The 10241-nt window shown below is 48.7% G+C and overlaps 5 protein-coding genes across 10 annotated transcripts in view; 3 read left to right on the forward strand and 2 right to left on the reverse strand.

The window, feature by feature from the left end:
* Positions 1 to 10241, forward strand: part of LOC126311192 (2-hydroxyacid dehydrogenase homolog) — a 67447-nt gene that overhangs the window by 16072 nt on the left and 41134 nt on the right. The window lies entirely within an intron of this gene.
* On the reverse strand, positions 87 to 4014 carry LOC126311186 (dynamin-like protein A). Its single transcript, XM_049992134.1, has 3 exons — positions 3928 to 4014; positions 3763 to 3851; positions 87 to 3561 (listed from the first exon to the last, which is right to left on the reverse strand). Exon 3 carries the CDS (start codon positions 3368 to 3370, stop codon positions 185 to 187), a length of 3186 nt encoding a protein of 1061 aa, XP_049848091.1. The 5' UTR covers positions 3371 to 3561; positions 3763 to 3851; positions 3928 to 4014; the 3' UTR covers positions 87 to 184.
* On the forward strand, positions 5058 to 6675 carry LOC126311197 (uncharacterized). Of its 2 annotated transcripts, none has more exons than XM_049992145.1 (3): positions 5058 to 5085; positions 5175 to 5235; positions 5313 to 6675. In XM_049992145.1, the coding sequence occupies exons 1-3, from the start codon at positions 5065 to 5067 to the stop codon at positions 6662 to 6664; spliced, it is 1434 nt and encodes a 477-aa protein (XP_049848102.1). In that variant the 5' UTR covers positions 5058 to 5064; the 3' UTR covers positions 6665 to 6675. The 2 variants fall into 2 exon arrangements, with proteins under 2 accessions (XP_049848102.1, XP_049848103.1); XM_049992146.1 differs by having other exon boundaries at positions 5178 to 5235.
* LOC126311176 (AFG1-like ATPase) lies at positions 6718 to 8115 on the forward strand. Its single transcript, XM_049992126.1, has one exon. The coding sequence runs from the start codon at positions 6718 to 6720 to the stop codon at positions 8113 to 8115; it is 1398 nt and encodes a 465-aa protein (XP_049848083.1).
* Positions 8522 to 9259, reverse strand: LOC126311209 (peptidyl-tRNA hydrolase 2, mitochondrial-like). Its single transcript, XM_049992164.1, has 3 exons — positions 9133 to 9259; positions 8881 to 9056; positions 8522 to 8723 (listed from the first exon to the last, which is right to left on the reverse strand). Exons 1-3 carry the CDS (start codon positions 9256 to 9258, stop codon positions 8561 to 8563), a joined length of 465 nt encoding a protein of 154 aa, XP_049848121.1. The 5' UTR covers position 9259; the 3' UTR covers positions 8522 to 8560.

Genomic DNA, 10241 nt, shown 5'->3' on the forward strand with positions numbered 1-10241 from the left:
TATATGAATTTCTACACATCGTTCGCACAAAAAGTTTGCATTTTGACCTAACGTTCTTCTGCACAGAAGCGGAGACCCAAACCTCAACGCCCCAAATTCCTATTGCGCGGCACGCATCAAACGAGACTCCCACGGCACACGGACGGGTACGGCGGCAGGGGTCATCGTCGGAGATGCAGGTGAATCAATCGGCACCCTTTTGGAGCTCCGAGTCGGTACTTTGGTGACAAACCTGGTACTTGATAGAAAGGCTCGATTTGGAATAGGTCTCGGAGCAAGATTGAAACATTTTGTATTGCGCGCTGAACTCCGAGCGAAGCTGCCGAATTCTTCGTAAAGACTTTTCAAGAGCGCGTTGCTTTGTGTCCAAGGGCTCCAAGAGCAGATTCAGACAAAAAATTTGTTCGATCTGTGCGTTGGTGAGCTCAGACACGTGGTTCAGAATGTCCCGAGAGAGCGACTTCAGTGTATTAGGCGCCAGAGTGAGGCAGCAGGCAGAGTTGATATTGTCGCAAAACCGCTCGGAAATATCGACAAAGAGTCTGGAAATGAGGTTTAGGTTGGCCTTCGTTGTGTCTTCGGTGTTTGCATCGGAAAGCAGGAGGTCGTCTAGGTAGTCCAGGTAGTTGAGCTTGATTCGTTCGGTGAATAAGTTCTGCAGATTGGATAGGCACTGAAGTTCAAATTGCGCAATTTGATAGTTGTAGGTAGCGTAGACGTGATTAATGAGCGTCTGAAAGTTTCGGTACTCTTTGTGAGGAGCCAAATTCTTGTCGGAAACGAGGTGATAGGCAATGAAACCTAGTCTGCGAAAAATGCCGACGATACGCTTGCAAAAGGGCCTCAAAAGAGTAGAGAGCGCATGTTTCACGCGTTCGTGTGCGATATCGTACAATACGTCGAAATAGTCGTTGGCGTAGAAGCAGCGGTTCTGCTTGATGAACAGATGAATTCTTTCCATGTCGACATGGCCCACGTCCAACTGGCGAACGACGGCGTGAAAAACAGCGAGAAGTCGACGGAGTTGAGGCAGTCCGTATAGCCTGCAGTTTTTGTAACGAATCTTGCTTAACGCTTTGTCGCTGAGGAAAATCAGGTTATTTTGGCCAGTTATCCAATGGCGACACCTGTAGTCTTGTTGATACTCCTCGTCTTCTAAGGTCTGTCCATAAATTTGGGAGTTAATGATGCTAGTGTTTTTCCACGCATTTTGCAAGAGTTGCGCGAAGTGGTAGGCGAGTGAATTGCTCAAAGAACGCAGCTCAGGTAGGTTCAAGAGCTTCCTCGATTCCTGCACTTGCTTGTACTTGTCGAGGGTGGAGGCTTCCAACTCGGCTATTTCGTTTAGAGAACCCGAAAATTGTCGAATCGAAAATTTATTTTGCCAGACCATAAAAAAAAATTTCAGGTTGTAAACACCGATATTTTTGTCGTATCGAGTGTCGTACTGTAAGAGGTGAAGCGCCTCCAAGTCGCGCAAGTAGGCTTGAGCAATTCGTTTTTGTTGGGAACCGGTGTCTGTAGCGGAGGAGGAGCAAAAAGACGGCAGTGTTACGAAAAAAGCGGGGGCGGCAGAAACAAGGGAGCTAAGATACGAGTTCAGGTCGGCTGTGCAATAAAAATCACGAAGTTTGTGATAAAATTTCGAATAGACAAAAAAACTGCGATTCAATGTTGGATCGACGACCGATGTCAAGTCTTCTATGGCACTCATCAAATTCTTACTTTTGCATTCCTCTACGAAGAGAAGCTGGAATTTGGGTTGCTTGGCTAGGTTGTAGCAGATTCTGCGAACGGTTGGCTTCGAGGTTGAATGGCTGTTGTTCTCGGAGGTGCCTTCTTCGTCATAGAACTGATGGACGTCCAGCCCGGGAGTATCGACCAGCACAGCGTTCAAAATTCGGGCATGTTCGTAGCGGAGGTGAATCGGATTTTCACTGTAGTCCTCGGTAGCACGACGCAAAAGTTCATTTTTGAGCTCGGATTTACTCACGGTTACGTTCTTTAAAACAGGAGGGTCCAACTTGAGGTCCTTCAGTATGGTAAGGAGGGGCTCGTCTGTGTATTTCTTGTTGTTGAAGGTATGAATATACAGAGGGCGTTTGAGGTTTTCCTGCGGCAAAGAGATATCCAGTAACACGTCGAGGAGAGATGTTTTTCCTCCGCCTGCTAGACCTATTATCAGGAGGTGAGGCACTTCAAAGCCTATATCGAACTCCAACAACAGCTTCTGAAGGTCGAAATAGGTCTCATATATTGATTCTGGATACATGTCTATGATACGGTTTATCTCTTCATTTGAGATCTGATACTCGTCGAGTTCGCCAGAGTCCGGCATGGACTGCCAGTCTCGAATGCGCTTCAGCTCCAATTGAGTTTGAAAGTTAAACGAATTTCTGTAATCCTCTAAAAGACGCAGTCCAGTCAATCCCAATCGAGCACGCATCACGCGAGGTCTGCGAGGATCTTCAGACGTGGCGTCTTGAGGCATCTCCGAAGCCGCGGCCTCCTCAGCCACATCATGGCCCTTCTTCTCAGAGCCGTGCGCGACGCTTTGAACGGTTTGGGGGTTGGCGTCCCGCGACGTACTGGCGACTTGACTCGAACAACGTCTTAGGTCTTTGTTCCAATCAAGCGTTTCTGTGTCCGTTTCGCCTCGAATAATTAGGTGTTCAGACGGCGTCTTTATGTGAATTGTGTAAATATAGTCCCACTGTTGGCTGTATTCAGACCTCAAATCTATTTTCACGTTTTCCAAAAGAGTACAATATTTCAGCACCAACATGGACTTCTTCGGTTTGGTCCAAAGAATCAAGTCTTCGAACAAGATGCAAAAGAACTTCACCGACTGATTTTTGGCTGTATGTTGAAAGACGTTGCCTTCGCGCAAAAACCTCCGCTTACTGCTGTACTTCATGAGCATGATTTTGTCCCAGTTGCACTTCTTTCCAACTCTGAGCTGATTATAAATCTCTATCAGCTTGTCATAGTTTTCGCGGAGTCTCTTCATCTCGTTAACTTGATCATTGGCTTTTGCGATGTGATTCAACGCCTGCACCAGCGCGTCGTAGTCCTTGTGAGTTTTCCACGTGTTCGCGACCATATTTTGCAGAAGCAACTCGTAGCGAGTAATGCGCTGTACGGGCGTAATCATGTACTGTTCGAGCGGAATGATATGCCCGTCAATGATTTCGTGCTCCTTCAAAAACGACGCGAACTTAGAATTGGTGTCTCTCAGCCTCGAAATGGTTTGCAAACAGCTCTTGTAATTGTTGAAGTATTGAGAATAGCCTTTGAAAAAAAAAGCCTTAAGAAAAGTAAGCTCAATTGCTCTGTGCAGAGAGATAAGATTAACTCGATCAGTAACCATACGATTTGAACGAAGACATCTCCGATCGTTGTGTTCAGGTTCCACGACTCAATTCTGGGCTTCAGTAAGGCCTGAAGTTTTTTCGAAAAGCCTATAAATACCGGAAACTGCGAGAATAGCTGACGAGCCTCGGTCTTCGTGATCATTTTGGAGGGGCCATCCGCGTCCTGCTGCAGTGGTTTAGCGAATCTCTATACCACAGCACGTCTCCGACGAACAAAAAAATTGTTAAAACGTATTTTGACATGGCGCAAGCGTTACGTATTTCAAAATGCCTGGATTGACAACACACAAAAATCCGTCCGAGTGTGCGTCTACGGCTAATTACAGGTCCCTGAGCCAAAACAGGGGCAAGGAACTCGTCTCCAGGAGGCAAGAGTTAACATAGTTACCTCAACTAGAGTGTTTAAAGTCTCGAAATAAGTGACTTCGGAAGTGTATATTTCGTGGGCGATTTTGTATCTAAGACCTGACACAGATTCTGTGACACGAGAGACAAACGAAACAATTTAGACTCTGCATGCAGGTAGAGTGTATAGACATACACGAACGCGTACTGATCCATTTGACTAGTTTGTAGGCCAAATACCTCCTACAGTAAGCCTGGCACTTGATAATTGCCAAGTTTCTTACTTGGCTTTTCATCATTATCGAGAGGTCTCTTCGCATGGGTGCTTAAATGCCTTATACAAGTCCCCGCCTGCAGTTTTTTTTGGCTCGATTATGCTTGACGTGTCAAAACGCGATAGACGTATGATCTAGCCCAAAAAAAAATGTTGGCCCCTTCTGCGGGAACTGAAGATACGTCAAAATTTTTGGTTTGGTACAGAATAAAATTAGTAGAATGAGTGGCATTTTTCTGAGAACACCAATGCACGGCAGCGCTATCGACACCGGAGGCAGGGTAAAGCCGGACTTTAGACGCCCGGTAGACAGCTACATTCTGTGAAAAAAACACCTCTAAGCCACGCACTGACACTTCTGAATAATCCATTTTTTTTCTCGAAGCGAACGAATTCGAGCATCCGTTTCATTAACAGAACTTAAAGCGCGATAGCGACGAAGTCAAAATGCCATTGAAGTGCGGCCGATAGTAGGCGATGTCGAAGCGCGGTATAGGACTCGTCTCGCCTTCAAAAAAACAGGCGCGGAATAGAGGGGCAAGCGCTGTCGAGCTGTCTCTTCGCGCCTGAACGCGCGAAGTGATATTATTGTATTGGTTTGATGCAAAGATGCCAAAAAGTGCCAAAGAAGTTTATGAATGCTTGCAACACTCCAGTACAAATAAAAGGACTTAGATGACTGATTTTTCAATGTCTTCAAATGACATTTTCTTGACAGCACGAGAAAATACGTGGATCGTCAGCCTGGTTTTTCTAAAGAATGAATTCCAGCGCACGAATGTGCGCAGGCGAAGTACTGCTGGGCGCGCAAGAGTACCTGACGAGCCTTGGCGAAAGCCGACGGGGGAGGCGCGGGAGGTGAAATAATAGTCCTTCGAGAAATCCCGGCACAGAATGAAGCCTCGCGTGCAGTGGCTGTTTTTTTTCTTATGACGCATCGCAGTGCCCGACCGGCCGAGTGCAGAATGAGAAGGGCGCCTTGTTGGAGTTTTTAGCCCGTGTTCGTAGCAGAAGGCAGTTGAAGCGCGCAAAAGAGCTTCAAAAGATTTAAAGTTTTTAGTCTTGTTTCGAATGAATTCAGAAATAGGTGATGTAGGTTTTCGCGAGGCTTTGGCATTTTGTTCCGAATGGATGGAGTGAATTTGAACTGACCTGAATTATTGTGGTTTTTGCGCGGCAAGCAGCTTGCGGACAAATTTTTAGAATTTTTGAACCAGTCTAGGTCGGCATACGCCGCAGTAAGTATGTAAGAGGTCCGATTGGAGAGATGCGAGTGCTCAAAAGGCTTAGATTCTTACGCACTCGCGTTCATTTTACAGAAACGGCAAAAGAATTATTGGTCAAAAACCGGTATCGGTACATTTCTGAAAAGGAAAGCTGGCGAGGCGTGATTAAGCACGGAGAACGTTACTTTACGACTCGAAACCAGTCTACGATCGTGGCATTTGCTATTGGTCAGCGGTTCAATCCAGATGATGGTTCAGGTTTCAACATTGTAGCGGCACATACCGACAGTCCGTGCCTGAAGGTCAAACCAGTTAGCCGTATTCAAGGCGCCGGGCTCCTGCAAGTGGGCGTCGAGTGTTATGGGGGAGGATTGTGGCACACGTGGTTCGATCGAGATCTTAGCATATCTGGTCGCGTTTTGGTACAACGAGGGCACCAAATTGTGTCGCACGTCATCAGCATTGATGGGCCGATCCTCCGCATTCCCACGCTGGCCATTCACTTGAGTAAGAGAGTTAACGCCGATGGGTTTAATTTCAATCTGGAGCAACAGCTGGTTCCGGTCATTGCATCTGAAGACTTCGATATGCTCCATTCTACGTTAGACAACCCGAAAGTAACACATCATGACGCCCTGTTGAGTATTCTTGCGAAGGAGTTGAATTGTCGCGTCGAAGAAATACTAGATTTCGATCTGAGCTTGGCAGACGCCCAAGAGGCAGTGCGGGGAGGCGCCTATAAAGAGTTCGTATTCGGTGGTCGACTCGACAACCTGTTTATGTCGTGGTGCAGTTTGCGTGCCTTGCTGGAAGCAACCGACCGAGACGAGCAATTGGTCAATCAACCGCAGGTGCAAATGGTCGTCTTGTTTGACAACGAAGAGATTGGGTCGGCGAGTGCGCAAGGGGCGGCGTCCTCTTTATTGAGCGAGGTCGTTCAGCGGGTTTGCGATGCGATGAGCCATAATTCGCAGCAACGAGTCGACACCGCCTCGTTGATGAGGCGTTCGATGCTGCTTTCGTGCGACATGGCACATGCCTGGCATCCTAACTACAGAGCGGAGCATGAGCTGAATCACACACCCCGCATGCACGGCGGGGTCGTTATAAAACAAAATTGCAACCATCGATACGCGACGTCGGCGGAGTCAAGATGCATCCTCAACAAACTTGCCCAACAGCACAACATACCAGTACAAAACTTCGTCGTGCGAAACGACAGCCACTGTGGATCAACGATCGGGCCCATCGTGTCCACGCAGTTGGGCATCCGCTGCATTGACATAGGCATCGCACAACTTTCTATGCACAGCATAAGAGAAATGGCCGGCATTATCGATTTGTTCTACGCCGTTCGACTAATCAAGGAATTCTTCTTGAACTTTTCCACAATAGATCGTAGCGTGATCAGCGACGACTATGTCCCAACCACCCTGCCAGCTTAAACGCTCCCTAATACAAAAGAATTCAATGTCAATATTTTTATTTTTTTTTAATCATGCCAATGCGGCCTCATGTCACACCCTGCTTCTATCCACCTCAAATCGTCCGAGCAGGCTCGAGGGCGTCTCCCGCGCCCAAAGCGCAGTCTATCTACCGCGCGATTTGCAAGATAGGAGTCAACCGGCCCCGCTCTGCACTTGAGTCACATCCCACGCCACGTACCACTCTGTCGTGCAAGCTATCGATCAAGCGCTTTTCCTCTGCTTCGAAGAGCAAGCTGCTCGAATTCTACAGGCAAAAAGTCAACTCTGGGACTCTGCAGTACGATGCCAGACAAGAATGCGCGCTCGAGAAGCTCGCCTCGCTTCACGCCATCTTGCCCAGTTACGAAAAACTCTTTTTGGCCAAAAACAAGAAACTGAAGCCGAACTGGCTCACCAACAAATTAAGCCCCGTGCTTGACGGGTTTCTGGATCGCTTCTATGCGAGCCGCCTGATTCCCCCGAAAGGATTCTACATCTACGGGGATGTGGGAAGCGGCAAGACGATGATCATGGACCTGTTTCTGGAGGCAGTTGATCTCCGCTTCAAACACCGTACCCACTTCAACTCTTTTATGATTAACTTCCATGAGTCACTTTTTCACGACAGAACAAGCAAGGGGAAACCAGAAAAAGCGAAGGTCGACTTGATAGACCTGATCACCGATAAAATGGTTGAAAAATCGCCCGTGCTGTGCCTTGATGAATTTCAAGTAACCGATATCGCCGACGCCATGATTCTGAGCCGTCTGTTTGGATCACTTTGGAGCAAGGGTGCGGTCATCCTCACCACGTCTAACCGCCATCCGGATGAGCTTTACAAGCACGGCTTGCAAAGAGAGCTGTTTCTGCCGTTCATCGAGAGCCTGAAGCAACACTGCATAGTTCACGACATCGACTCGAGCACAGATTACCGGGCCCAAAGCCACCAGTACAACGGACCGGGCGATCCCGAAGAAAGTTTGGAGGACAAGTGGAAAAAAATAGTTCATAACCAAATTGTCGAGCCCAGAGAACTGCAGCTCTACTCAAGAAAGATAGTTGTGCCTCGAGCGACTGAACATGCGGCCTGGTTCACGTTTGACGACCTATGTGTGAAGCCATTAGGGCCCGCAGATTACAAGCTGATCGCCTCTACATTCCGAGTCATATTTCTCGCGGACATTCCGGTTATGACACTTGATAACCGCAACGAAGCCAGGCGCTTCATTACGCTCATAGACGAGTTGTACGACCGCCGCGCAAAACTCATTATTCCCCCCGACGTTCAAGTTCAAAAGCTGTTTCCGACCATATCCGATATTCGGACTCGGACAGGAGTGGCCACGGGCGAAGAGGAGGTGTTCGCGTTTGCTCGCACCGTGTCGCGCCTGCTAGAAATGCAAACTGCCAAATATCTGGAGGCAAAATAACACCCCCAAGAAAAAAAAAGCATTTTTCCCACACAAAAAGTTCGCGTGCGCTTTCTCCACTCAGCGGGCGTTCGTGGTGCGCCCCGCGCAGAAGGGGATTCACGGGCGATCAGATGCTTAGCGATAGCGTCGGTGAGGCGCGTCCTAGTCGGTCATTGGAAGCTCTGCGCGGCAGCACTAAACAACATTTATCTCCGTTGCTGTGCATTTGCCTGTCCCAGCCGCAAAAAGAATGTAATCGTGCCTTACAGAAGAGATCGCGCACTTTACTCACCATCTGCGAGCCTTGAACGCGTGCACAGTAGCCGAACTTGTCCAAGACCGAGGTGCTCTGCCGAGACTCACCTGTTTGACGGCCCCATATTTTTGTTACACGAAGAGAAAAAAAATTTTTTTTATTCGGAAAACCGCGGGGCTTCAGCTGCAAGAACACACCTTGGTGGCACTAGTACAGCTTGAGGTGGCCGCATATGGAATCGATGAGCTCAACCGGGGCTGGACCCAGAGCCAAGACGGTTCGGCTGCCTGGGGCGACTTGTGTTCTCCCAGCATCCTGAGTGATGTAGGTGGGAATAGCCTTTTCTTCAGCGAGGGCACAGATTGTGTCCCTGATTTTTTTTTTTGCCAAACATGCAGAAAGCAAAAGTGAGTTAAACACGCAACTGCTGCTTATCGGGCAAAAAACGGAGCTGCTACACGTCTCTGAGAGAGAGATGAATGATCGTCGCACAGCAGAAACAACCTGTCGTTTCTGTAGACACGAACATTTCTCCTTCTGAATCAATTTTTGTAACAATTTTGGGCTGTCCTGACGTTTCCCATTGTTCCAGGTAGTTGTGACGTCGCTCTAACGCGCGCTTGTAGACGCCCAGAACGGCGTGTCCCACCTGTGCGCAGGCCTTTCCTTTGGACATTTTCAAATCGTCTCGGACCACGAGTAACTAAAAGTAGCCCATTCCTATTAGATTCCTAGATGCTAAAAAATGCGGGGAGCCTCCTTATTGATGTGAAAAATACCATTTTGGTGGGCACGACGTCGTCTTCATCGTTTTCCGAAGGTTCCTGCGCCGATTTGCTCGGGTAGACGGCATTAACAATAGAGGTTAGATAGTTGCGTAGGGAGCACGCTAATTGGGACAGCATGCTTGGATGAGAAAAATGATGAGAAAAGCTCAAAAAAAACCTCTAAAAATACCGCCTTAGCGGGCAAGAGCTCGACACTGTCTTCGTGGCCGACCGAAGGGTGCTGCGTCGGCTTACCCGGGCGGGTGACATCGGCAACACGGAGATTCGCGTGGGGAGCGCGCTGATTGGGACAGCGTGTTGTTTGAGAAAGATGGGGCTAAAAAAAAAAAAAAGGGCGTGTATATAACGCGCCGTATGCAAAAATTTTAATATAAACTGCCCTTCGATGCCTCAGATGGCGAATATAGAAGAAGAAGTGTATCGACGGTATCAGCCAAGCCTTCGTTCGGCGTTTTCAGAATTCAAAATTTCTCGGCTTTGGACCGGAAAGGCCCGCGCTGCGCACTTCATTGTTATTTCTTCTGCGTTTGTGTCGTACTACGTCCTCCATTTGCTGTCGAGAAACCCGTCCGGTGCGTGCCGTGGCCCTCTTTGAGCGAGAGATTCGCACGAAACAGGCTATATGTTTCCGCGCTCGCTGACTAACCCCTCGTTGTCTCTGCAGAATCTGCTCGAGCCGAATCTCGTACGCCCCCCTCCCCCCCGGACGCTGCGTGGCTCGGCGCGTGCCACCTCCAGTGCGTTTTTTTTTGGCACATGCGCGTAATTCTAACCGTTTGGTTGTTTTTTTTTGCAGGCTACGCGCAGCACCTCGAAGACAAGCTGGCAGGCCGAGATCCGTACAGGCTCTACAGGTACCGCTCGCTAGCGGAGCGCAAGTCCTAGTTTTGCGCGTTGGCTCCGCGTCGCGGCGAGTTTTCTCCACGAAGGCCTCAATAAAGAGCGTTAAATAGCGAATTTGTGCGGTTTTGGCATGTACAGCGGAGGCGTTTTTTTTCGCTGCGAAGCAGAAAGTGCGAAGTGCGTCCGGGCTTGACGCAGGCGGCGCTCGAGGGCGCTTCGCGGCCGTTTCCCGCGCCGAGTTTGAGACTCGGCGCGGC

This window comes from Schistocerca gregaria, unplaced genomic scaffold (assembly GCF_023897955.1).
Source record: "Schistocerca gregaria isolate iqSchGreg1 unplaced genomic scaffold, iqSchGreg1.2 ptg000400l, whole genome shotgun sequence".
NCBI lineage: Eukaryota > Metazoa > Arthropoda > Insecta > Orthoptera > Acrididae > Schistocerca > Schistocerca gregaria.

Excerpts from the sequence above, each read along its gene's own strand:
- LOC126311197 (XM_049992145.1), top strand. The coding sequence starts at position 5,065 with ATGAATTCAGAAATAGGTGAT. Across the intron at positions 5,086-5,174 it reads TGAATTCAGAAATAGGTGAT|CAGCTTGCGGACAAATTTTT; the intron begins GTAGGTTTTCGC and ends TTGCGCGGCAAG. Across the intron at positions 5,236-5,312 it reads GTCGGCATACGCCGCAGTAA|AAACGGCAAAAGAATTATTG; the intron begins GTATGTAAGAGG and ends TTCATTTTACAG.
- LOC126311176 (XM_049992126.1), top strand. The coding sequence starts at position 6,718 with ATGCCAATGCGGCCTCATGTCACACCCTGCTTCTATCCACCTCAAATC.
- LOC126311209 (XM_049992164.1), bottom strand. The coding sequence starts at position 9,258 with ATGCTGTCCCAATTAGCGTGCTCCCTACGCAACTATCTAACCTCTATT. Across the intron at positions 9,057-9,132 it reads ACGTCGTGCCCACCAAAATG|TTACTCGTGGTCCGAGACGA; the intron begins GTATTTTTCACA and ends GGCTACTTTTAG. Across the intron at positions 8,724-8,880 it reads ATTGATTCAGAAGGAGAAAT|GGACACAATCTGTGCCCTCG; the intron begins GTTCGTGTCTAC and ends AAAAAAAATCAG.
- LOC126311186 (XM_049992134.1), bottom strand. The coding sequence starts at position 3,370 with ATGGTTACTGATCGAGTTAATCTTATCTCTCTGCACAGAGCAATTGAG.